The 27,190-nt window shown below is 42.3% G+C and overlaps 1 protein-coding gene across 1 annotated transcript in view; it reads left to right on the top strand.

The window, feature by feature from the left end:
• LOC108260854 (mitogen-activated protein kinase kinase kinase 11) overlaps positions 1-24,751 on the top strand; it is a 37,663-nt gene extending 12,912 nt beyond the window's left edge. The window contains exons 2-10 of the mRNA XM_017461503.3: positions 7,989-8,169; positions 11,804-11,952; positions 12,969-13,144; positions 13,303-13,549; positions 16,543-16,650; positions 16,936-17,092; positions 17,983-18,089; positions 18,212-18,787; positions 18,871-24,751. Of these exons, the coding sequence (XP_017316992.1) occupies positions 7,989-8,169; positions 11,804-11,952; positions 12,969-13,144; positions 13,303-13,549; positions 16,543-16,650; positions 16,936-17,092; positions 17,983-18,089; positions 18,212-18,787; positions 18,871-19,478 (2,309 nt within the window). The 3' untranslated portion in view covers positions 19,479-24,751. The remainder of the gene's footprint in view (positions 1-7,988; positions 8,170-11,803; positions 11,953-12,968; positions 13,145-13,302; positions 13,550-16,542; positions 16,651-16,935; positions 17,093-17,982; positions 18,090-18,211; positions 18,788-18,870) is intronic.
• The last annotated feature ends 2,439 nt before the right edge of the window (positions 24,752-27,190 follow it).

Raw genomic sequence — 27,190 nt, 5'->3', positions numbered from 1 at the left:
ACCGTTTACAGTGCCAGGGAATATTTTTTTTAGACGTCTTATGAAAGTAGCTAGGGTTAAGGTCAGTAGATCAGTGTTAGCTGCTAAACTTTTTGTTGTTTTTTTTTAATGGAGAACTTTACGACAACCAAGACCAGTGTTATGTCATACTTGGCAAAAAGCAAGTTGCTAGCTATTGGTTAGCTAATAGCATAGCTTCCATAATTCCTATAGCATAACTATATAAATATTTCACATTATTAAATGTTATTCACTTTTTCCCTTGTGCAGTTTATGGTTTTTATGGTTTTGTATCCCTTTATGGTTAGACTAGTCCTTGAAAATGAGGTTGTTAGTGTAGAAACCATACTGTATAGAAACCATACAAGCACATTAATGCAAACCTTGCTGACCAATCAGATTCGAGAATCTCACAGCACTTGTGGTATAATGTACTTTAAATCATTAAGTCATTTCAGTGGACGCATGGCGTAATGAGGTGGGATATTCTGAAGGTTATTATTATCGTGACCTGTCTACTTTTCTTTCGTCCGTCTCTCTCTCTCTCTCTCTCTCTCTCTCTCTCTCTCTCTCTCTCTCTCTGGGCCGTGGGCGGGAGCAGAATTCCTGCAGGGTGGGGGTTTTCCCCTGGAAGAAGGAGGGCTTTGTCTCTCTGGGTCGCAGCGCACTGACACGGACGCTGTCTGGCAACCTCACACTCATATACACACACACACACACACACATACACTTGTGCACAAAGAGAGGATAATCACACACGGAGAGAATGTAGAAAGGTTATGGGGAAAGAGGGAGGAAGAGAGAATGCAGGCAGAGAATGGAAGAAGAGCAGTACAATAGTGAAGGGAGGAAGGATGGAGCAAGGAGAATGAGAGAATGGAGGGTCGAGAAATGAGACACAAGGGAAAGAGTTTTATGAGGGTGTTTAAAGCTGTGATATAATACAGTACAGTTCAGTCTGGTTGTTTTTGTTTATTTATTTTTTTTTAAGTGTCTGAGGCCACACCTCTTAGTGGGACTGACTGACACGGTAGGTGTCTAACAGGCACATGAGCCACACCCCCTTTCCTGGGACCGACAGGCACATAGGTTAGACATCCTTCACTAGGACAGATGAGTCCTAGGCCATGCCTGCTTCACTGAGACTGACGGGCACCAAGGCCACGCTTCCTTCACCTCCTTCATAGGCACTGACCGGCAAAGAGGCCACGCCTCCTTTACTGGGACTGACTGCTTTCTTTACATGTTTTCTTCACTGGGATTGACAGGCATAGAGGACACACCTCCACCTGGACTGACAGACGCAAAGGTCATACCTCCTTCACAGGCACAAAGACCACACCCTAATTTCTTCACAGAGACTGACATGAACAAAGGCAACTCTTCCTACTTTTCACATAGACTGACAGGCACAGAGGCCACGCCTCCTTCACCTCCTTACAAGCACTGAGTGGCACAGAGGCCACACCTCCAAAATTTCTTCGCAGAGACGAAGGCCACTCCTCCTACTTTCAACAAATGACTGACAGGCACACAGGCCACGCCTCCTTCACCTCCTTACAAGCACTGAGTGGCACAGAGGCCACACCTCCAAAACTTCTTCGCAGAGACGAAGGCCACTCTTACTACTTTCCACAAGGACTGACAGGCACAGAGGCCACGCCTCCTAATTTTTTCACAGAGACTGACATTCACAGAGGTCCGCCTCCGAGGCCTGTAATTAAAACAGAAATTTAAGCTCAACCACAAATGTTAAACGTTTCCTCAAAGGAATGTTTCAGTAATATCAGTCACAGTCTGTCACTGTGTCTCCCCGTGGGTGTGTGGTGTGACCGAGTTCAGCCTGTGCCGTTCAGCTTACCAACATCTCCGCCTCCCAAACCGTCAACAAACAACAAACACAGCCCGTTGTCATGGTTACTGTCTCTCCTAGCGCCAGTGTTCGTTCAGCGCGGTGTCTAGCGCGCCCTCATTTCTCTCCTTTGTTTCGTTTTTCCTGCGCCACCATATTAAAAAAAACAAAAAAAAAACAGCTTCCTGGCTCAGGGCCTAACAGATAGCGTTTAGGAGAACACCGGTCTGAAAGCAGCGTAGCTCTTGGGTGAATGTGGGACTAAATTGGTGGTTACGGCTCACTAGAGTCGGTCTGATGACCCGTCTTGTGGTTTTTTGGTTATAGTCACTACGTTTTTTTTTTTAAGCTGAGGAGCTGGCATTTATGCTCCTTACAGAATCACTCTGAATCACTCTTAATCTTCTTTATTATTCGTTGTCGTTGTTGTCGTTGTTGTTGTGTTCTCAGTGAAGCTTTAAAGCTATTGGAAGTGTGTGAACTCTCAGTGCCCCTGCTTTCTGCCACACGAATTACAGGCAGACATGCTGACTCTGCACAATGTGTGTGTGCGTGTGTGTGTGTGTGTGTGTGTGTGTGTGTGTTGTCAATTCGATAATGAAAATAACTGGCAACGAATTTCATTATCAAGTGGTTGCTGTAAGGTATGAAACACATTATACTTCACTTCACACTGCAAGTTTTTCAGTCAGTTTGCTTATGAGTAAAGTGTTTTTTTTTTTCTTTTTTTTTTCCCCCTCCCCCGAACTGGTCGCTTATATAGTTATCAGTATAGAAAGTATGTATATTTTGGATATATACAGTTCACAGTTCACATTGAATGTTGTGGGAGTCGATCTCATGGCACCATCACACTTTACAAAGCTTTACAAAGCATGTCTTTGGACTGGCGGAGGAGACCAGAGGGGAACCCAGAGAAAACCCTCAAAACATGGGGAGAACATGCAAACGGCGTACACACGGGGCAGAAGCGGGACTCGAACCCCCAACCCCGGAGATTCGAGGCAAACGTGCCAACCGAGACAACCAATGGGCCGTATTTTTAATTAGGCTGATCGTACTTAGAAGAAATCAGGGCTTGAAATGCCGGCAAGACCCTGAATTTTGAGAGCGTTTGAGACCGTCGGTGATTGGAGATTGGTTAATCACACTGACGTATAGTTGCTCTAAATTAGTTTGCCAGTAATTATGGGCATTTCTCCAAAAATCTACTTATTAACCGTAGTTTAGATGATGCAAATGTACCAGTCATGACATTACTTACTTTCCTAGGCTTTTGTTGCCAACCCCCCGTCCCAACTTTTTTGAAACATGTTGCAGCCATCAAACTCAAAATGACCTTATTTTTTTTCCTTCAAATGATACATTTCCCCAGTTTAAACAATCGCTATGTTTTCTATGTTCTATCGGGATTAACATACGGGTCTATGTGATTCGCTTATTGAGATCTCGCACATCGTCCCGACTTTTTTGGTTGTAGATTGGATATTTCAAGAGAAAGCAATCGGAGACAGTACGTGTTGCAGTGGAGCCAGAACTCTGTCTGTATGTGATGAACAATACTCGAAGGTCATCATTTCCTTAAGGGCTCGAAATAAAGCCAGGCAAATACTTGCTCAGCATCTGGCACCAAAGCCAGCCCTTGGACTGTGGGAAGGAATGGTTCTGTAGGGTGTGTCGCAGCTAAGAAACCGTTTTTGGCTCAAATAAACCCGAGAAAACGTGAGGTTTTCGCTTCACAAAGGCACCAGTATGTCAAGAGGGTTTCAGTGGAGCTTAGCGAGCGCCCTGTCACGGTGAACGCGGAGAAATATGAAAGGAGTTTTAGTACTCATGCTGTTAACCTTGGGGAAATGACTGCGGTAGATGTTTCTCAGAACAAGAACAATAATCATTAGTGAAACCTCTTTCTTTTCTTTTTTTTTCTTCTTCCTCCCTTAAAGTTAAAGTTAAGAAGACAAGAAAATATGTAGCATGTTATATTATATTATATTATCAAGAACTTCCAAAGCTGATATATATCTTTAAATTAAACCATAAAAATCCAAATTTACATTTAAAATCCAAGTCCTAATAGCACAGGTATACACAGCTGGCTGTGAAATAATTGGTTTGTGATTTTATATTGACTTTTAATTGGTTATTATTAATATTTATTTTAAATATGTTTTTGTTTTCTGGTTTGGTTTATTTCATAAAAACACCCCGTTAAATTTCATACAACACCATGAAATGTATTATTGAAAAAAAAAAACCCCAAAAAAACATGACGTCGTGGAGTGTTTTAGTCCTCTTATACGACGACGATTGCTGTTTATTTATTTGTTTCTTTATGAAATGATAACCGGTCTTACATTTTATCCATTTGTAGTCACAATTGACGTCGCGGAACAAACACGAAACCAACGGATTCCTTTTCAGCCTTCCACTTTACAGCTTGCGAAAGAATTACACGTTCGGAATTACAAGTCGGAAAACTCCAATCTGGCTCTCGCTAGCATTTTCCTTCCGGAAACGCTAAACGTCCCGGGAAAGAAAAAGCCACCATATCAACTATTCGGTCCCTCCCGGATTTCATGATCTTACGATCGTAGAAACGAACGCCAAATCAAAGGAACGCCGCAGTCTTGAGGTTTTTTCCGAAACTCCCGCGGATTTTCCGCAGAGACGCGGAAACGTCGTCGGAACCGCGGATTCAGACGAAGCGCTCTTCGATTCGCGTGCGTCGAACGTACGGCTAAAAGGTCTCGTTTGCCGATCGCCGAGAAATTGCGCGCAGGACGATCGAGTGCGGTTGCGATTTCGCCGATTCGAGTAGTTTTCCACACGAAGAAGGCACAAAAACCTCGTTTTATTTTGTTGCGTCGCAGATTTTGAAGAAGAAGAAACCAAAAAAACGCAGGAAAATCGAGCGTTTTTGGCCGCAACAATCAGAAAAACTCTGCGAAATCCTGTACGTGCTGCATGATACCGTTTGTGTAGAGCTGCCGTTAGAAAGGTAATCAATACGTTCAGACCAATCAGAATCGAGCATTCGACAGCACCGAGGCGGGGAAAAGGAATCTTTCAGTAATTTTCCTGTGTTCGTGTTTTCTGCTGCTTTACACTGAAATGTTTGTGAGTTTTGTCAGGACTGACCCCCGGATTTAAGGCGTGTTCTTATCGGAAGTGCTTCCGGTGTGTGTCCGCGAGTGTCCGGTTCTAGCAGAGCCGAACGAGGGATATTTTCCGTCCTCTTTTGAGGAACTTTTGAGCAGGGCAGAATCGCGTCACGTCCTGTGGGGGAGGTCACAGGAACGAGCTGGAGGAAACCACCACTTTTTGTGTGTGTGTGTGTGTGTGTGTGTGTGTGGTATAATTCTCTAGTATGGTTTTTGGCTTGCTTGTGGTTACTGCAGTAGATTTGCAGGGTTGGGGTTGGGCAGGAGTTCTGAGAAAAGCGGTGCGACGGAGCAGCGAGCGTTGTGTGTGTTCTTTATTAGAAAATGAAGACAGGAGCCGTTTTACTTCTGCCCAACACACCACATTTCACAGTGTGTGTTCAGAGTCCAAATTCCACTTGGATAGTGATGGCTATCTGGAGATACTGAAAGACGCCTGTGTGTGTGTGTGTGTGTGTGTGTGTGTGTGTGTGTGTGTGTGGTCGCACAGGTCCCTTTTGTACTTGCCACTGCAATGCATGCTGTGCACAACGTGCTGACTCTGTGACTGTGTGTGTGTGTGTGTGTGGAGAGCAGGAAGAGTGCTGGCGAAGATGCAACCCTGTTTCTCCCCACCCTCTATAATCTCGCGACATATTCGGTCATGACGTCTCACACACGTACACGCTTCTGCTTTTCTGCCAACAAAGAGGAAGTGAGAAACCGAGAGAGAGCGAGAGAGAGAGAGCGCGCGGCAGACAAACAGACCAAGTGAGAGAGCGAGAAAGAGTTATATTAGTGCGATAGAGCGCGCGCACACACCGTTGCATCGTTTCACAAGAAGAAGACCGGACACTTACGAAACTTCTGTTTTGAAGTCAGGCCTTTATCCCGAGTTCTGATCCGTGCTAGCTACATGTGGCGATAATGGATTAGAATTAATATTCACGTGAGATCTCGTTCTACCGGACACGCCGGGACTGCCTGCGTAGGCGGTGTTTTCACTCCTGAGATAAAGCCCGTATACGCAGTATAAGTCGAAGCTACTGCCACGCCCATCCTGCTGAGATTATAATATCATTTTGTTTATGTATTTAAACATAAGATTAGATGTGCTCATGCTAACCCTTTAAATTACTCCATCGTTCATCACGAAGCATCTTATTCAGGCGCTAGAGTGACGTTCATAAGAAAAGCGTCACGTAAGGGGGAAACATACTCCTAGGAGACACGATGTGGGTCGTACTGTTACCACTTCAAAGTGTATTATTATTATTATTATTTTCCTATAATCTCTTTTATTGCTCTTATATGACACCGATTAGTACGCAGTCCCTCACATTAAAAGAAGAATATATATCTATATCTCTGTCTCATGGCCACGTTTTATTCGTTCGTTCCGTCGTTTTAGGTAAACGCGTTCAGGGGTACGAATGAATAATACCTGGCCATGTATAATGTGGTGGGAACGAATTCTTAATCCGTGGCTATGAAGTGTTGTTTTGTCGTGTAGAGTTCACTTTAAATACAAACCTTAAAGAACGACACTTCGGGTTTTTATCACTCACGTTATAGCACAGGCCTTTCTTCTCTCTCTCTCTCTCTCTCCCTCCCTCTATCTATCCCTCTCCCTCTGTCTCTCCCTCTATCTATCCCTCTGTCTCTCCCCCTCTCCCTCCCTCCCTCTATCTATCCCTCTCCCTCTGTCTCTCCCTCTCCCTCTCTCCCTCTATCTATCCCTCTCCCTCTGTCTCTCCCTCTCCCTCCCTCCCTCCCCCTCTGTCTCTCCCCCTCTCTCTCCCTCCCTCTATCTCCCTCCCTCTATCTATCCCTCTCTCTCTCTCTCACTTCTCTCTCTCACTCTATCTATGCCTCTCTCTCTCTCACTTCTCTCTCCCTCCCTCCCTCTATCTATCCCTCTCTCTCTCTCTTCTCTCTCTCTCACTCTATCTATCCCTCTCCCTCTGTCTCTCCCTCTCCCTCTCTCCCTCTATCTATCCCTCTCCCTCTCTCTCCCTCACTTCCCTCTCTCTCCCTCACTTCCCTCTCTCTCCCTCTGTCTCTCCCTCTCGCTCTCCCTCCCTCTATCTATCCCTCTCCCTCTCTGCCTCTATCTATCCCTCTCCCTCTGTCTCTCCCCCTCTCTCTCCCTCCCTCTATCTATCCCTCTCTCCCTCTATCTCTCTCTCTTCTCTCTCTCTCTCTCTTCTCTCTCTCTCACTCTATCTATCCCTCTCTCTCTCTCTCCCTCTCTCTCTATCCCTCTCTCTGTCGCTCTCTCTCTCTCCCTCTCTCTATCCCTCTTTCTCCCTCTCTCTCTCCCACACTCTCTCTCTATCCCTCTCTCTCTCCCACACTCTCTCTCTATCCCTCTCTATCCCTCTCTATCCCTCTCTATCTCTCTCTCTCTCTCTGTCTCTCTCTCTCTCTCTATCTGTCTCTCTCGTCATGTTGCAGAGAAATCCTTTGCACTGAAGACTTCCCCGTAGTGGAAAACGCTCTGAATGTCCTTCCATTAAAAAAAGCTTCAGAAAGCGTTAAATAACAACACATTTTTATTTGTTTATTTATTTATGTATTGTTATCGTTTATTATTAGGCTTAGATTATGTTTTCTCATGTCCCTGTGAATCAACCGATCCTGGCAAAGAAATCCTCTCTAGCTGTCCGTTAACCCCGTCGCGTGTCAGTACAGTCGCTTTTCCACCTCACCGATTCCCCGGATGCATAACCCATACGCACATTTTAAACCGGATCAGTGTAATTTAACGTGTAAGTACATTTTTTCACTAATTATGTCGAGATATTTACCTGAAATATTGATAAGACCACAGCGATGAAAGAAGCTTGGATTTGCACAGGAGTATGAATGCGGATTTAATCCGCTCTGATGATGGAGTCTTTCATTTAATGGAAATTTAATAGTTCAATATTTACAGTGTCTCTCTCTCTCTCTCTCTCTCTCTCTCTCTCTCTCTCTCTCTCTCTCTCTCTCAGTCCTCCTGGCCCAGCCGATAGAAAAGAACGGGATGGAGGGAAACACTCTGAAGATCACGGATTTCGGGTTGGCGCGAGAGTGGCAGAAGACCACCAAAATGAGCACAGCGGGGACCTATGCCTGGATGGCACCGGAGGTCATCAAATCCTCCACCTTCTCCAAGGGCAGCGACGTGTGGAGGTGAGCCAGTCACTGATTATTTTCCTGGATCAGCACACCCGTCACGTGTTACTCCTCACTCAGCGCATGACGAGCGTGAGATAACACGCAACGCATCGTGATTTCATTTCCCTTTTTGGCTGCTCCGTTAACATCGTACTAAGGGTTCGGCTCAGCTCTAGTCCTTCTCGAGTCCTGTTGGAAAATGACTGGAAAGCAAGGAGGGAAAAGGCGCCAATAATAATAATATTCAAGTACATGGGAATAGGTTCGTCGCTGGTTAGATACTCAGTCCTTCCAGGATTCTGCGCTCGCAGAAATATACGCAAAATTCCGAGTAGCGTGCGATTTTTAACGATGCGCCGCGGATTTCCCGCAGCTTCGGCGTCGGCAAAACGCGCATTCGCAAAGTCCTCTTCGATTCGCTCGTGTGGAACGCGATACAGCGGAAAGGTCTCATTTACCAACAAGCATCACTGATCAAAAGCGCGCAGAACAATTGAGTGCGATTCAAGTAGTTTTCCGGGGAGGTGGGGGGTGGGGGGGGGGGGGTCGGGTAAAAAAAAAAAAAAAGAAAGAAAAGCCGGCAAATTTGGAGAAAAGCCGCAGCACAATCGAGCATTATTGGCTGCAACACTCACGAAAAAAAAAAACAACCCCTCCTGTACGGACAGAATAAGGAACACTTGATCTGCTGAGACATGTTTGCTGTCTGAATCATCACACATTTGATTCAGAAGACATTGTTTTTAGTCCTGCACCATTTTATTTAATTATTTTATAGATATCACTGAGCTCTACAGTGACAGAAACCACATTCGCAAGTCTGTTCGAGAGATCGAACCCGCCGAGAATTTCGATTTTTTTTTTTTTTTTTTTTCCCTTCCCGTAACATCCGAACCCTGGTTAGGATCGAGTTAGGGTAGTCGTTTTATCTCCTTTATAAAGGAGAGTCTTATTTTTTTTATTTATTTTTTTTGCTGGGAAAATTGAACCGGGACGAAAGGAAATGGAGAGGGTGTAAGAAACGGAGCGTACAATGACGAGGAAAGAGTGAGTAAGCGGAGCGAAGCAAAGGGCCGACGGTAATCAGAGGCTTGATCAGAGCTCGCAGATGACTCCTGCTGTTCTCCCCCACATTCTTACACACACACATATATATTGCTGCTTTGATTCACAGCAGGTGAGCGAAACAATAGCGCTCTTATCCAGGTTTAGAGACTGAGAGGCGAGAGAGAGACACACACATACAGTCACAATAGCATGTAAAGGGATTTAACCTCAACACACCGACCGCACACACATTACGAACAATAGACACCTCTGTCTTCAAGGGCGCATCCCTACGGTAAATACACTGCCAGTCACTCGGGCAGAAACGACTATCAGGCGTTTACACACACACACACACACATTCTTTATCGATGAAGAGAGGTGTGGAATGTCTGGCGAGACAGGTCCAGTCCGTCTCCCCCGAAATCTTTTCTGCCGCTGATGTGGCTTTAAGATGCACTGTACCGTACTGTAATCTGTACACCCGAACAAAGCCTCACCACGACGACAGTAAAGGTAGCTCAACACGTCACACGTTACACGAGTGACACGCACTCGTCGTCGTTATGTGTTCCCAAAATAAACTGATAAATAAGTGTATACCAAGGGGAAATCATTTTGGCTTGGTGTGTTTTTAAGCAAGCGATCGTTTTTAAACACCGCATTAACCGTAATCCTTATGTTTACATGGGCTCTGGTTAATGGACAGGCCCGGGATTTTAATGGTGTAATAAATCCAACGCAGCCTGAGGAGCGCGGTGTTGCAACACGGCTGTTCGATTGCACAGAGATCCAGTTAAGTATGCTAGTATGAAAGGATAAAGGTGAGATGAGGTTTAAATGCGTAATAACACGCTAGCATACTAGCTGGAGTTGAAGATTTAAAACAAACAAAACAAAAAAAAACAAGCACCTAGGCTGCGTCCGAATATCCCTACTATCGAAAAGCAGTACGCCGAAATGTCCGAGATTCTCAGTATTGATGAACAGCAGGTGAGAAATCCCCCGGATAAACTACTGCTTCCGCCGAGTTTCTGCAGTATGGAAGTACCGGACACTGCGGGCACATCCCATAATGCAACGGGGCTGGTGTGGAAGAGCTGTCAGAATAAAAAAATGGCAGAAGGCAATCACGTCGGCGCTTTTTAAGGTCTTGTAGGTCACACGACAATGCCAACATGGCGGACGCCTCGTCGGACGTACTCTATGAGCGCATGGATTGTATGCAGGAAGTGCACAATTTCAAAACAAAACAAAACTCAGCCCTGTTCTTTTTTTTTTTTTTTTCCAGTCTTCAACTATCTAGTTTTTGGTGAGTTTGTGCCCTCAGATTCTAGCACTTGGCTCACAGGAATGGAGCCTGATGTGGTCTTCTGCTGTCGTAGCTCATCTTCCTCAAGGTTTGATATGCCGTGCATGCAGAGATACGTTTCTGCTCACCACGGCTGTAGAGTGTGTTTGGATTTGAGTTACCGTAGACTTCCTGTCAGCTCAAACCAGTCGGATCATTCTCCTCTGATCTCAAGATAGTTTCTGCTCACAGGATAGTTTTTTGTTTGGTTTTTCGCACCATTCTGTGTCAACTCGAGAGACTGTTTTCGTGTGAATTTCCCAGGAGCTCGGCAATTTCTGACATTCTCAAGCCAGCCCGTCTGGTACCAACATCCATCCCGTACTTTTTCTTCATTCTGACCTTTGAGAACTCAAGCTCCAGACCTGTATCTGCACGTGCGCCGGCGTTCCTAATAAAGTGGCGGGTGAGGGTATATTCAGGTAGATGCTTGCAGGTGGATAGAACGTTGAATAACTGACGCTCGAAGCACCGTGGTGTTTGCGTACTCGGAAAGCGTACGATCGTTTGAATACTCGGAAGCGAGAGACGGTTGAGACGAGTCGTTGCCGGTTTGTTCGCGCGGCCGTGGCTCAGCCTGATCTTCTGTGCTTTCTAGAACTTGAACATCTGCAGCACAGATCTGGAAGTTATTACCAACACTTGTTGCTTTACACACATTAGACCACATCTTTCCCTGTAAAATTCACACATTCGTCGTAATGACGTCTGCTAACTATCGAGACGTGCCCTGCAGCGACAGCCCAGACCGCTGTAGAATCACAACACTTAAAAAAAAAAAAAAAAAGAAAGAAAGAAAGAAAAAAGTTTTCTTTCTTCTCTGACTTTAAAGGCATCTTAATATACTCCTTAGATTATAGTGTTTAGAAGCTGCGGGGCAGAGAAAGCTATGTTGTGCTGCATGCGTGCGCATGCTGTAATTAGCGGGCTATATAAAGCCACCGTGGGCGCGTCTCTCTCTAAGAGTGAGAGAGTTTAAAAGAGAAAGCGCTCTTGTGGGGGTTTTCGGCAGGCAATTGTTGGTTCTTGGGAGCCAAGACACGGAGGACGCTGCTGTTCTTTTTCTGAACAGCTGTGTCAAGTGCGTATGTGTCTGCAGTATGTGTGTGTGTGTGTGCGTGTGTGTTTGCGGCACAATTCCGTATGTCTGTGCCATCCTGCATAGTGTGTTTGGATGTTGGAGTTTGGGTTGGATTGATTTCAAATGTGTGTCTGTCTGTCTGTCTGTCTCTCTCTCTCTGTGTTTTCTAGCTATGGAGTTTTACTGTGGGAGTTACTCACAGGCGAGGCTCCGTACAGAGGGATCGATGGTCTGGCTGTGGCCTACGGAGTGGCAGTAAACAAACTGACTCTGCCCATCCCCTCGACCTGCCCCGAACCCTTCACCCAACTCATGTCAGGTAACTTCTTTCATCCATTCATCCATCCATCCATCCATTCATCAGTCCATTCATCCATCTATTATCTTGATCCTTTCAATGGATCCATCCATTACATAAATCTCTGGATGTCTCCATCCATTCATTTACATAGCCATCCATCTACCCCTCTGTCCAGCCGGTCAGTTATATGCACAACCAGCCCATCCTCCTTTTACATACCCATCCATCCATCCTTTCATCCTTTTACATATCCATTCCATCGATCCGTTCAGAAATACACCTCTCCATCCATCCACTCATCCACCAATTTGTCCATCCACTCATCCATCAATCACTTCGATCTCTTCATGCAGTCTTCCATTCATGTACATAACCATCCAGCCATCTTTTCATGTCTCTATCCATTGATTTATATAGCCGTGCATCCATCTACCCCTCTGTCCAGCCAGTTATTTTATATGCACAGCCATCCATCCACCCGGTCAACCAGCCCTCGTCCTTTTACATATCTGTCCGAACGTCCGTTCCGTCGATCCGTTCACAGATACATCTGTCCATCAGTTCGTCCATCAGTTTGTCTATCCATCCATCCATCCGCCTTCAAATTTATGCAGTTATGAAGCAACGCCATCCGGCACGCATATATCTATTCATCTATCCATTTATTTACATTTAATCCATCCATCTGTCCTATTGATAAGTTCATGTATCCATCTATTTACATATCCGTTCATCCCCATTCTATTAATCCATTCACATATTTATCCATCTATTCCAAAATGGATCAAATGATTCTTTCAGGTTTAAAGCAGTGCATGCATCCGATAGTAAGCATCCATCCATCTTCGTATTTTTACAATTATGAAGCAGGGGCGTACATCCGTTAATTCCACCAACTATCTATTCATGTATCCATTTATTTACATCTCATCCATCCATCTGTGAATCCATTTATCCATGCATGATTTAGGTATCTGTCTATTTGTTCATCCATAAGCATTTTGTGTGTGTCTGTGTGTGTGTGTTTTTATCAGGTTGCTGGGATCAGGACCCCCACCACAGGCCAAGCTTTGCTTCAATCTTGGCTCAGCTGTGTGCCCTTGAGCAGCAGGTGATGGAGGAGATGCCTCAGGACTCCTTCCATTCCCTGCAGGACGACTGGAGACTGGAGATCCAGGGCATGTTCGATGAGTTGCGTGCCAAGGAAAAGGTGTGTGTGTGTGTGTTTGGTCCGGGGGGGTGTAGAAACCTTGCAAGGTGTTATATAATATACGTACTGTGTAGGAAACAATAAGTTTCTGTTAAGCTTTATCTGATATAATAATGGAGGTGAAAGGTCATGTAACACACACGCGTGTTTGTGCACAGGAGCTGCGTTGTCGTGAAGAGGAGCTGAAACGCGCCGCTCTGGAGCAGAAGTCTCATGAGGAGTTTCTGCGTCTGCGCGAGCAGCAGCTGGCCCAGTGGGAGCAGGATGTGTTCGAGAGGGAGCTCTCGCTCCTCATCCTCCACCTAAACCAAAATCAGGAGAAACCCAACGTCAAGAAGCGCAAAGGAACCTTCAAGAAGCACAAGCTGAAATGCAAGAACGGGGAGAAGATCAGTATGCCACAAGGTAGATACCACTAGAGAGGGCGCACTCTCTTACTACTAAATACTCTTTGTTATGAAGCTAGAATGGAGAGCATCGACTAAGGTATACGTTTCATGGCATGTTCATATTGCTACATGACAGGAACAGGAAGTGGTATGTGATTACTAAGACATTCTGAGGGAAAAAAAAGGACGGTTTTTGAGCTTCTTGACTTGCTGTTCCGCTTTATTTCCGGTTACTTTTCTGTAGTCCTAGACAGGAATTGTTGCAACGTACCAATTACGTTCTTGACCTTGAGATACAAATAGGATTTCTCAAGTGAACCTATGCATTTCGTTCTGCCTGTTTGTAGTTATTCTTAGCCACATTATGGTTTTACTAGTCCGTCCATTACAGGAGTTTTTTCTGATTTGTTGCGGTCAAAAATGCTTGATTCTGGGGACAGGTCATGCCCATCAGACACCTTCTACATCATTCATCCTGCCCACCAAACATAGGGGGAAAGCAGAAATCTCTGAAACTAGAGGCAAGTTTTTTTTTCCACAAGGCCATCAGTCTCCTCCCAGTGACTATCATGTCCACCAAGAAACGGCCTTTTTAAAAAAAAAATTTTTTAATTAATTAATTAATTAATTTTTTTTAGCAGCTGTCATTTAAAAACAGAAAACTTCTTGTGAGTTTTGGTGGTCTTATGGCAAAAGCCTTGCCTCTGGAGTCAGAGATTACTGGTTCAAATCTAGCTTTTGCCTATGTTAGGTGGAGAAATGTAGACAGTTTTCTTTCGTTAGGTCAGGGTTATGTATAGGAAGGTGAAAAGGTGTATAAAAATGATTTGTTTTGTACAAGGTACCTTTTCACCTTCATATACATAACCCTGAACTAAAGCAAAGCAAAGTGTTTCCCCCACCTAACATTGGCAAATGCTGGATTCAAACCAATAACCTCATAGGGCCAGAGGCAAGGATTTTACCACAAGGCCATGAACCTCCACGTGAGTAGCTTTGTGTTATAGCGACTTTGGGTTTTAAAACCCCTGCCACAAAAAAAACAACTACCCTCTTTTTTTTTTTTCTTTTTTTTTCTTTTTTTTTCTTTTTCTTTTTTTTTTTTGCAGTTGTCATTTAAAAGCACAAAAGCACTATGACAGCGGGTTGCCGTTGTCAGGTTTGGTGGCCTTGTGGTAAAAGCGTTTCCGCTGGAGCTCAGAGGTTGCTGGTTTGAATCCAGCGTTTGATAATGTTTGGTGGGTAAACCTCAACAGTTTTCTTTCATGTTAGGGCAGGGTTATGTATATGAAAGTGAAAAGGTCTATAAAACCGTTAGTTTGTACAAAGTCCTGTAGCTCATGTGGATGAGCATCGCCTCTGGGCTTTTGCCACAATGCCAGGTGTCGTAGCGCGTTTGTCTTTTAAAATGATGTCAGCTAAACCCCACCCACCACCCTGCCCCGCCCCACATAAACACCACCCCTCGGCCCCACCCCCAAGATCACCCCCCACCACCATGCCACCACCTCCTCCCCAACTATTTCTGTCTCTTGCTTCATTAACTTGTATCTTCAATTCAAGCTTTTTCAAAACTTCAGCTCTGCTCAGCCTTCAAAGTAGCACCCAAGAGATCTCTTTGAGCATAAAAGATAATATGTTACAACTATCCATGTGTATTTAAAAAAAAAAAAACCTTGAAAAATGAATTCCTCATCTGCCTTTGGTGTTGAGCTTGCTGTCAGTCAGTCCTGATGATGCCCCAGACTGCAGCTGCTCAAACTGCTGCAAGCCAGGTCTCTGATGTTCGAGGTCATCGTATGCTGGCTTGCCATTTTGTCTAATCAAGTCTCCCTCCGCCCAAAAAAAAAAAAATGAACAGCTAGCCACCATTGTGCATTGATATTCACTGAACATTATATCATTCACACACACACACAAAATCAAAATGCCACGTGACCTTTCTGTACAGAAGCATCTACTAAGTTCATCTCCAAGTATCTGAATGACGTTATTTGCCATTTAAATTTGTTCTAATTAATTTGTGAACCAGTTTAAAAACTCACCTCTGTAAAAATTTGTATATAAATACATTAGCACTAAGGCAAATTCCCTGCATCACTCTCTTGTTGAAGTGACAACACTTGGTTTCATTATTATTATTTTTTACCTGTCTTTCTAACACCACCTCCTCCATTCTCCACCCTACATAACATGTACAGGAACAAGCTGGATTTGAACCTACGACCTCCCAATCATTTTATTTTCTCCTCGACTCTCACGTATATTAAATCCCAGCTTTTACACAACTTTCACAAAGCTCTGAATGCGTTGTGTTGTGATGATGTCACATGACACGTCTCTTGGCTCGAATCTGCGGAGATTTCTGGAGAGTTCATTTCTGCCATCGCAATATCGTGAAATCCTGGAGGGAATGACTAGTCATTTAATGCTTCAGTGATCAGTTTACTGTGCACAACGTGCCTGAACTTACATTAGTGTTAAATTACTGAGCCTGAAAATAACTTGTAATATTGAATGTGCTTTGTTTCCACCCTGGAGTTGATCGTTTTCCAATAACAGCACGTCCCGAAGTGTTTTATTCCTCTTATATACTTTTATTAAAGAGTGATACATTGTACATTTTATAGTTCAAAGTTAGTATGATATAAACATTCGTTCGCTCACTATCACAAATCTCTCTTTATAAATAAATAAATAAAGTAATTAATTAATTATTAATAATAATAATAATAATAATAATAATAATAAGACAAAAACATGCAGCTTGGCATAATAAGTCACAGCTTTAGTCAGAGGACAGTTACAAAGTCCTTCCAAAAATGTTACATAAACATCACCTTACAGAAAACTTCACCATGTTTATATCAGCGTGTTTATCTGGAGCATCCGTCATACAAGTCCTCGCAGCCGGAAATACCGTCAGAGGTGCTGTTCTAGGAAATGAAGGAACACCTCCTTCCAGTCTAAATAGTAATATTGAATACGTTTTTTTTTTTCCCCCCTTAGATTTTATCCATAAAATCACAGTGCAGGCTTCTCCTGGGTTGGAGAAGAGACGGAATTCTCCAGATTTGGGTTCTCCTTCCATTGGTCCACGGTTTCGTGCCATCCAACGTGAGTTCATCCTTTATGACTAAAACACACACAAAGAGGAATAAAAGAAGAGAGCAAGTATTCATTCATATAATTCCCCTAAGCATTAAAAACATGATTTTTTTTTTAGCACTGGAATTGGTAATTGCTCTGTGATCACATGGAATCAAGTTACTAGGAATCAAGCTATTTATGTAGACGGTTCTGCCATTTCATCACTCATAGCACATGGCCACAGTGTGTAAAAGATACTCCTTATAAAAAGTGTTTGAATGTTAAACCGTTCTCCGCTCGTTGCTCCTGCAGTGAGCCCCAGTGAAAGTAAGTGGAGCTCGGTCTGGCCGCTGGAAACTCTTCCTCTGAAGGCTAACGGTGAGAGGAGGCTCGCCCCTCACTGGAGCCCTCAAAGCCCCAAAAGCCCCAAGAGTCCCAAAGTGCAGCGTCTGAGTCCTCAGGAGAGCGGGTACTTGCTTGCACACACACACGCTTTAAAAGAATGTAAAAACGATTCTGTAAAATAAACACCACATACAATTATTCATATTTTCCACGCGAACATCCGAAGACACCGCTCATCTTTCCCATAAATTATTCCTTTAAAATATTTGGTCATATTCATCAAGGGCGCCAATATTTCTGGAGTTGACCGTATAAACCATTACCACACAGCCAAACGATATACACCTACATATTAACCTACATGGGTTTTTTTTTTTATTCAAATGAAGTGTATGTAGTACAAGTGGAATTATTATTGTGATAAGACATGAAGAAATCATATAGAGATAGAGAACAGACGTTCTTCCGCAACATGCTCGGAAACGTTAAACATACTATTCAGATGGGATGCGTCTGGTTTCCTCCCATTTCTATATGATGTTTATCGTGATTGGTAGTATCTAAACACCTCTCTGCTCTGTGCAGAGGTCCAAATTGTCCTCTTGTAGGTCTTCTGATGGTCTCTTCATCCCATTATCTCTTAACCGTTTCTGTGTTTTAAACCGTTTAATGTTCACCACCTCGATTGAGACAAAGTAAAAGTATCTGATTGTTTTAGGCCGTTAGAGAGCCTAACGACACGCACACATCCGATTAAATTAACTAGAGTATATCAAGGGGGTTGCAGACGTTGGAGCTTGTTAGTAAAGATAGATGATTGTGGTTACTATAATGTTTAGGCTGGTTAGGATGTTAAAAGAAAGAAAAGAAACACCATTCTTTTAATGATGCACTGCATCTGCAGTTTTCTAGTATACTCTGCAAGCTTTACATACACCACGCCAGCTTACCTTTGACCTATGTGACCTTTGACTCATTGGTTCCGTCACTGAAATCTGCGTACATGTCTCTTAGTCTGTCTATGAGAGCTCGGCTATTGGCTTTGGACAGCAACGAGAACGGAGACTCCAAAGACGACTTTGAGGAGTACAGACCCACTACACCTGAACCAAGCCAAAACGGTACGCTCTATACGACAACGGATAAGCCGTACACGTTGTAGAATAGGACTGATACATATTCGTTTTGAAGGTTCCGGTTTTGTTGCTTGTTTTTCGCTCACTGTTACGTCTTCTTGTCCTAGGATCTAACTCGGTTAAGGAACCTTCCTGGACAGCTCTCCCAGAAGAGGACTCTGGGAGTGAAGAGGGATATTTGTCCCCTCGAAGTTCACCAAACCTAGACTGTCGCTCCAGTGTTCCCCCTCATACTAAAAGCACTCACCGCGCTTTGCTTAGTGGTGCCGTTCTTCTCGCATCTGTGGCTCTGGGACGCCATCTTGAACCCCAGCACCCACCAACACCCCCTCCACGAACTGCCCATAGAACTAATGTTCCTGCTCTGGAGTTAGGGCGAGAACACCCTCCACTGCCTGTGGTGGACTTACCCACGGATCCCACCTTGGTTGGGGACCTTATCACATTTAGTACAGACTGTCTGCCCCAAGAGCTTCTTGACACCTCACTGAAGCCCCCGGAGAATAAGCCGTTACCGTTGACCCCACCTCCTCCGAACCCCAGAGAGAGAGACAGGTCAAGCCGAAAGACCTTCCAGCATAGCTCTGCTGAGTGGATCGCCAATGGAGAGCCCGAGAGTGAGAGTGTGAACCAGACTGGAGAGAGAAGGAGAAGATCTAGTCAAGGACTTTCCTCGCAACTAGGTAAGAATCTATTTTTCTATAAGATGTTATTATTGGCTGACTTTAAATAGTATATAAATCCTTTTTATTAACCTTTTCCTTAGTGTTGGATCTACCGTTGTGTCAAGATACTATGGAAGCAGACGAGAAATCCCCGGTTCCATTTGTTCTGTACCCCGATCCTCGTCTTTGGAGCCCTAAAACACGACGCCTAGAGGTAAACATCATACCTCGACCTCGGCCGTCTCCTAACCGACCCCGGATAGATCCCTGGAGCTTCATTTCAGCTGGCGGGATGGAAAAATGCAGCTCGCGGCATGCCATTTCAACTAGCAGCCCCACAAGTCCACGACTGGGATACAGACCCTCGCCTACCAACCCCTTCACGAATTGTGACCCCTTCCCTTCACCTGACTGCGATCCCTTCAATCTCAAGGCTGACCCGTTGATAAACTCTGATCTTCCCTCACCGTTTGATCCCTTCTCTACCCCTTTTCCTATTTCCCGCTCTGCGCCATGTTCCACCAACGGGAGTCCCAACCTCTCTCTCAGGGTAGCCCCATTGAACCCTGCTGACGCCCCATTCATAGACATGGCTTGGGCAGGGGTCAACAAGCCCATAGGTGTTGCCAAAGAGAAAGTATTCCCCAGAAAGACTCTGGGTCTTAGTCCCTTCAAGTCTTCAACGAAACAAAGCGACGACATATTCTGAGCTTCTAAGGGAAGCCACACATTTGCCAGTTCAGATTAACACAACACAGTCCGTAAGGAGTGATTGCTCCCAGTATTTGGTGCTTTTTTTTTTGTGTTCCTTTGAAAAGCTTCAGACTAACCAAGTGTTGGATTATAAGTTTTGCCTTCGCACACAAAAAAAAGAAGCTCGTGATATGTGCAATTTTATGATGTGGCTTATTTTCTTCAAATCAACATCAATCTCCATTCCAGATTCTTCCAGAACCAGTGCATTTTCCATCTAGCATTATTAGCATTGGAACTTGGGCAATATGCATTCATTACTTTAAGTGCCTTTTTCTGTTGGTTATCTCAATTAGGAACAATGTCTGTTTCAGCTAACGAGCAGTTAAAGTAAGAGTTACACCACGGCTAAAGACCGGGAAGGCGTGGAAACAAGCAGACGTATTAGTCTTATTCGAATATCGACTTTGTTTTTGTCATCAGCTGTGTTAGCATTTTTAGATGATCTGATTCTAATATGTCTATCTTGAGTTCAGCAAGGTTCCTTTAATTCTGCTTCTCTCTTCACATGGAGTATAGTCTGTATAAACAATTAAGCTGTTGATTTTCGGTATGCAATGTTGACAAGATCTAAATTTATCTCATTCATGGGGCGAATGTTCCAGTCTGGTAGCGACAGCCTGGAGAGGACAAACTTGCTGGTCATTCCATACACACACCAAAGAATGAAAAGAAAAAAAAAAAACAAAGAGCTCAGGCCACCGCATAGAATCGCTATCAACTCCTCACATCTACCTGTAGCAAAATCTACACGAGCATACTAAGTTAATTCCCTCAAAATGGACGAGTCATCCTTTAGAAAGCTTCGCTTTTGATCTTCCGAGCGAAATAGACCCGATTTTGAACTGTGTAGAACCTTGAGGGCCCAATTTTCATACGTTAGTAGTGCTTGAGGGATTGTTACAGCTCGTCAGCACTTTAGACACAATATTCGCAGGAAAGACATGGTCCACTAATTGGACTCTGGAAATCTCGGGCTAATAGATTTCACCCTGAGCGGCTCGAGTTAGAGCACGTGCCACCACAGCATGGTTTTCATTGTGACTAAACCACTAAGTCATTTTCTTTTGATTAAGGTGGCAAACGATCACAGAGGATATTACAGAAAAGTAAACACTCAGCTCAGTTACCTTGGCCAGACTTGCTTCTTTTAATTCGAACCACAAGAGATGTTGCCCTAAATCCTTTTTTATTTTTTTAATTATTATTATAATTTTTTTTTTAAAACTACTGAGAAAAGTGTGTAGCAATGTATAAGGCAGGTCATCTACTTCCCTTATGTATAATGTGCATGTACTGTACTAAGAAAAATCTCATTATAATGTAATCTACAAAATGTCTCCAGCTTTTTAGGGTTTGAGTGAAACTAAGTCTTCAATCTATACGACACATATATAGTGACATCTACCGCATATCAGTTTCGAATGATTATTACAAACGTTTCTATGTATTTACCCCTAATCCAGATTGGCCCTTTATCATCAAAACGCCATGTAATCGATAGCGCTCAAATACGATCCGGCTTCAATCCAAGCACAGAAATTGCAACGCCTTTATCCGAGTCTGGAGGAAAATGTGTTAGGAACACCAAAGGATCCCTGGAGGCTTTGACTGCTGTTCTAAAAAGTGTACAGAAAGTGCATTCATCGTACAAAAATTGTATCCGCACAGGCACGCAGAAGTCCCACACCGTCAGCGCTAACTTGCTGTCACAGCTGCTTGCTGTCAAAGGCTACACAGTCTCAGAGAGATGAAAAGTGTTCACAATACTAAAAAAAAAAAGTGACTATGTCGGCGTTTTCATGCCTGGTGGAATCGAACATCTTAAACCCAAGCCTGTATGCTTCTTTAGTTTTGCAATGGAGCTATGAGGCTGATGTAACTAAAACGTAATGGATCTCGATCTCACCCAAAACTTATTTCCAGAAATACATAATACATGTATTTGCTTAAAATGACATGAAGTTGGTCAGTAATTGATTTATTTTTTATTTTTTTAATTAGTAGGGAGAGTTTGTAGTAGATGACATTATGGCGTAATGCGTCACTTTCAGACTTTGCGAGGCGGAGTCTAGCAGGGCAGAAGGATACCAGATTATGAGGAAATAGGTGATTTCAATTTAGCTACAGTATGTGACTGCCTATGTGTAAAATAACAGCATCCGGCCGTGACATTTTCCTTTTCTTTCTTTTTTCAAATCCACGGCCGCAGATTTACTATACAGTCTACTATATGATGTCGTTAGCGACAAATTGAAACAGTTAGCCCTTTGTAGCTCCAGTGCGAAACAAAATAACCAAACATGCTGCCACATGGTGCCACCCCAACGTTGATCATTTGCCAATAAGTAAAGCTTCGCACTTAAGATGTGTCAGAAAACGTAAAGTTACAGCTTTCCCTCTCACTGTTACAAAGAGCCGACACTGGAGACTCCTTCCAAAAATGCGTTAAAAAAAAAATTCGTAAGGAGTTTTTAACGTTCGTGGAGCATCCATTATACAAGTCGCAGTGGCTGCTGTCCCATAACTACTGTCAGAGCTGCCGATATAGAACATGACTCAACACCTTCTGACCAATCAGAAACGAGAATTCTTTTTTTTTTTTTTCTTACTTTACTTTATCCCTTCAAGGGTTAGTACTATGGCCTTTTCACTACCAAAGATATTGTGAGGTTTGATATTCGGTTTCTTGTCTTCAGTTCTAAGGTTAGTGGTCATTTGCATGGAGTGCTCATTCATCAAAACATAATTGGACTGTTTATATTAAGGACTGTTTTATATATATTTAAATCAGCAGTTCATCTTTAACTCACGTGCGACATCTTCAACTCTGGCAGTAAATGGATTATTCCTGAAATGTCTAGTTTTAGTCAACACTGAGATAATCTACATTGACGGATCAGATCAATAAGGCTTTTTGAGGTAATTAGCCGTTATGCTAGCTTAGGCACTGCACTCTTGTCATTGCTAATCGCCGCCTTGAACTAGAGATCGAAACTGGTCAAAAATCAAGAAAAATCACCTCTATGGTTGTTTAAAAGTTTAACTGACATAATCGATGTAACAGTGTTAAATTTCAAAAGTTTGGCCAGTACTGAAATACTAGTTTAGACAAAATGCTAATATGATGAATTGTAGCTAGCTAGGAAGATAACCGGACGTTAGCGTAACATGACTGATGAGCAGAGGTTAAAATACATGGTTTTAAGTTTCTGAACGAATCCGTTTTGTCCCTCTTCATTTGAAAATTGCCTTTTTAAAATATTTCTTTCTGTAACGAAGCTATATGTGTGGCGGCCTGGGAAAACCCGTCAGGCGTCAACGTGGCTCAATTCGGACCAAAAAGGTGAAATGTTTCAGTCAAAATTGGATTTTTCTCGACTTTAAGAAACCAAAAAAAAACAATGTGGGAATGTTATTTACTTTTTATTCTTACCTTGGCAAATATCATGTTGTGAAAGGAGCCAGGTTAACAAATGTAGTCTACCTGAAGGTGTCTAAAAAGCTTGCTAGCTGGTCATGATTTCCTCACACAGTGAATGTCAGGCTTTGATCAAGTTGTTTGTTCGCTATGGCCCCAATCAATGCGCTCAACGCATTGTCAGGATGAAATCTTAAAATGTGTTCATTTTTGCGGGGTAACCAGATTTTAAAACGTTCCGCTTTTACTTCTTGTTAAGATACATGCTAAAGAGAAACACGTTTCAGTTCAGGAAAGCCTGTATATAGTTTTCTCAGGCCAGCACACATATCAATTCCTTTCATTTACACAATATATACACAGTTTACAGTGGTGTATATAAAAAAAAAATAAGAATAAAAATCCAAACCTTACACTAGCATTATCCAGCCACCGAATGAGTCAGCTATTATTTCAGTGCGGTCGCTAAAACATTAGCATGAAACTCCTTTGGTTTTTCCTGCAATTTCCAAAGTCAACATCTGCCGGGCTCGTTTTACCGATAACGTTTAATTCTCAAGTTGATCATCCGGGCTTGGGAGTCTGTTTTTATATATATATATATATATATATATATATATATATATAAATGGCTGCTCTTAATGCTAGTCAGGATCTCTAGGTCACACTGAACAGCTGCGCTCACACCCGAAAGCCCAGCAGCAATTCATCATAACCGTCATACGAGCCATCATTAGCAAGTTCTCATTTATCAGTGCCACCTTGTCCTCTTTTTTTTTTGTTTTATCAGTCTTTTTTTCTCTCCTCTCGACTTGTCAGTAGTGGTTTTAATCTGTACAAGATGTAGTTGTTCATAAGACACTGTTATCATGTACTAGCATAATTTCTTGTGCCAAAGAAACTTCGTAACCCGCTCTTCTAAACCATTTAGGATGAAGGAGTGTCTTGGGCTATGGTTTTAAACGTAGCAATTAGCATCGGAAATAACAGACTAGACTAATTGTTTGTTTTTTGTGCCTGTGCTCTTTGCTAATGCTTTTCCATCTGCTTCTTCAGTAACTAGGCTAAACTGTATTTTGTGCTAAGCACAATCAGCTTCGACAGAGTAACTAGTACTGTGCACTCCCGTGTGAGAGAAAGATTATTTTGTTTTAAAAGCGAGAGATAATTATATTTATTAAGGCCTTTTAGACACTGGATTAAAGATATTTTAACGGGCCAGAGACAGAGTCCTCATCAGGATGCTTTGTGTATTGTATTTTACGTCACTGGAGCGTGTGATGGAGATGTATGGGTGCTGCAAAGGGACAAATCAATCTATTCTACAAGCTCATACGATCTCAACCATCATCCGTAGTCGGTTACAGACAGGCTTTTTGGATGACGACCGATTCTGCGATTTTTTAAAAAAATTTTTTTTAATTTTTTTTTTATCCCTACATATTTTTCTCCATTCCATTGTTTGTAAATGACTCAGAAGAAGGAGAAAAAGAAAGAAAAAAAAATTCAAATGGACACAAGCGCTCTTGGACGTTTGTTCTTCTTACTGAGAAAACATGTTTGCTTTTGTTTAATTCATTGTTTTTAATACTAGACTTTATGATGATATTCCATTTCGTGGCGCCTGAATAAGATTTTATGCTGTCCTTCCTTCCTATTATGGATGTGTTCGATTTCCACTGGGCTTTGTGATGTTGCCTTTTTTGTTTGTTTTTTTGTGATTGCAAAATGACATACTGGGCTGGGCCTAATCATTCTATGACTTTGTGTTTCAGAGAGTCTGTGTTTTTATGTATCTACAAAATGTGCTCAAGTGTGTGTTTTGCCTCTTGTAATGTTTTAACCTGTGGAACGTTTAAAAAAAAAATGTTTTAAAAAAAAAAAAATGGAAGAGAGTAAATGAGACCAAATAAAATTTAACACAACTTTAAAAAAAACAAACAAGAAAAAAAAAACACACCACTTTGCTGGACAGTATTAACTGAGGCATAAAATTAATTTGAAATGTTTTTTTCATGTTTTATAGAGTGCTAATTAATGGTGGAGAGGATTGTATGCTTCACTGGGATGTTAATAGTTCCGTGTGGGTCATTGTGTTAGCGGGGGAAAGTTTGGGCCGTGTCAGGATTTCCTCACCCTAACACTCCCTTATTTCCCTTTTAAATGGAGTGTTTTATACATTTTGGCTCTTTTGCCTTGGCTTGGTGTGTTTGTTTGGTTTGTGTGCGGCCCAATAAGACCGTTAACTTAAAAAGGATTAATTTTTCTACGCCGCATGTTTAAAAAATTTTAAATTTAAAAAATGTTGGCACTATCACACCTAACAATAGCACCACTTCCTAATAACTCTGTTTAAAAAGGTTTAATTTCCTTAACTTTGGTAGGTTTGCTCATGCGGATCGTCTCCTTCCAATCAATTTTTCAACAGGTTTACAGTCCAGAGATTAGGATAGCAAAACATTGATTTTCCATCCTGCAACCAGTTCTGTTCATTTGGATTTAAGATTTGATGAAAGATCCTATGACCAGGTCTTAACCTCTTGTTCATGGTTCTGTATGTTAGGTCTAAACTGGAACCATTCCAGATGTTTCCAACTCAAAACTTTTGGCCCTACCGCCAAAAGCCTGTTTACCTGGAGCTAATTCTGTGCCGTTTCAATGCCTGAAAAATGTGTGTTGGGGGTTTAAAGATTATTGCTGAATTAAACAAACAAAAAAAAGTGATACATTAATATTGCAACAATGAATCAATGGCACACTGTGTTAGAATTTTTTTGTGTGTGTGTGTGTATAATTATCTATGATGACGGTCTTCTAGGATTCAAGTTTAATGGCAGGGTTGTCGAAGTCAGGTTTTTTTTATTTTATTATTTTTTTTACAAGTGTTAACCTTGTACTTATAATCTTGTTAATATGTTCATGATGTTAGTTATTTAGTGTCTTTGCTTCTAGCTCCTCATTAAGATTCTCCTTGGAATGCATATTTAATGCATCTTCACTAACTACAATGAAAAAAACATTCTGTACCACTGGGTTGTTACAATTTAGTGGCTTAATCCAGTGAAAATGAGGGCTGATTCTCAATATATTTGCCGTTTCCCTGCAGCAATGCCAGCTCCAGCGGAAAATCTCTCTCTCTATACACACAAACACTAATTTATATATATATATATATATATATATATATATATATATATATATATATATATATATATATATATATATATATATATATATATATATATATATATATATATATATATATATATATATATATATATATATATATATATATATAGAGAGAGAGAGAGAGAGAGAGAGAGAGAGAGAGAGAGAGAGATACACACACACCACACAACATAGATATACATCTACATAGATTCATTGGCCTTGTATTTTGGATTGCTGTCTTGGTAGAGGATACACTCACATTTCATTTTTAATTTTCTCAAAACACCACTACAATTAGTGATGGGGAAAGGGTGTGGAACATGAAAGGCATACATTTACTTGGGGTAGCGGTTTGCACCAACTTTGTCTAGGTGATAGCTCCACCCTCATTTTCTAGGGCTTTTGTGGTAAAAATTGATTCTTGCTACCGAATAGTATTTTCTTGTCAGCAGTCCTCGAATATTCTTTTCAAAAGGCAAGTTCACGGACTGGTGCGCGTTAGTTGTTCTTGCCGTTGCTTTTTGGAAGCCACTTCTACTGTATAAATCATTTTATCCAACTATTTTAGTTACCACTAGGTGGCACCATCTCCTCGAATGTCCAGCCTGGGCTCCCCCCTCCCCTTCTCTCCTGGATTCTGCAGCAGCCTACATTTTGCATTAGTCCATATCCACTCCAGGAGGATTGCATCAACATTTTAGCGTGTCTCTGCTTTAAACCAGCTAAGGATAAAGTCCTTCATGGATGTTGTACAGCCTTGATTTACTCTTGACACGTCTTGCTAAGCTCCAGTGGTAATTTCATCACCAGAAAGGTTGTTGAATCTTAAAACGACATTCTTGAAAATGCTCTTTGCTCGGGCTGCCTAATCAAACCAGACATGACTGACATGACCGAGAAAGAGGCGAGAACTGGTTTTCAACTTCAACTTTTATTTATATCTTTATATAGCACATTTTAAAACAACTTTGTTGCCCAATGTGCTTCACAGTTGTTTTAGAAGAGTGTATAAAGGGAGGCGGTATCACCGCCGGTCAATCAGACTACACTTGGAATATAAAATAAGAGTCAGCAGC

The sequence above is a fragment of the Ictalurus punctatus genome, chromosome 29 (assembly GCF_001660625.3).
Source record: "Ictalurus punctatus breed USDA103 chromosome 29, Coco_2.0, whole genome shotgun sequence".
Lineage (NCBI taxonomy): Eukaryota > Metazoa > Chordata > Actinopteri > Siluriformes > Ictaluridae > Ictalurus > Ictalurus punctatus.
This window is presented reverse-complemented; position numbering and strand designations above follow the sequence as displayed.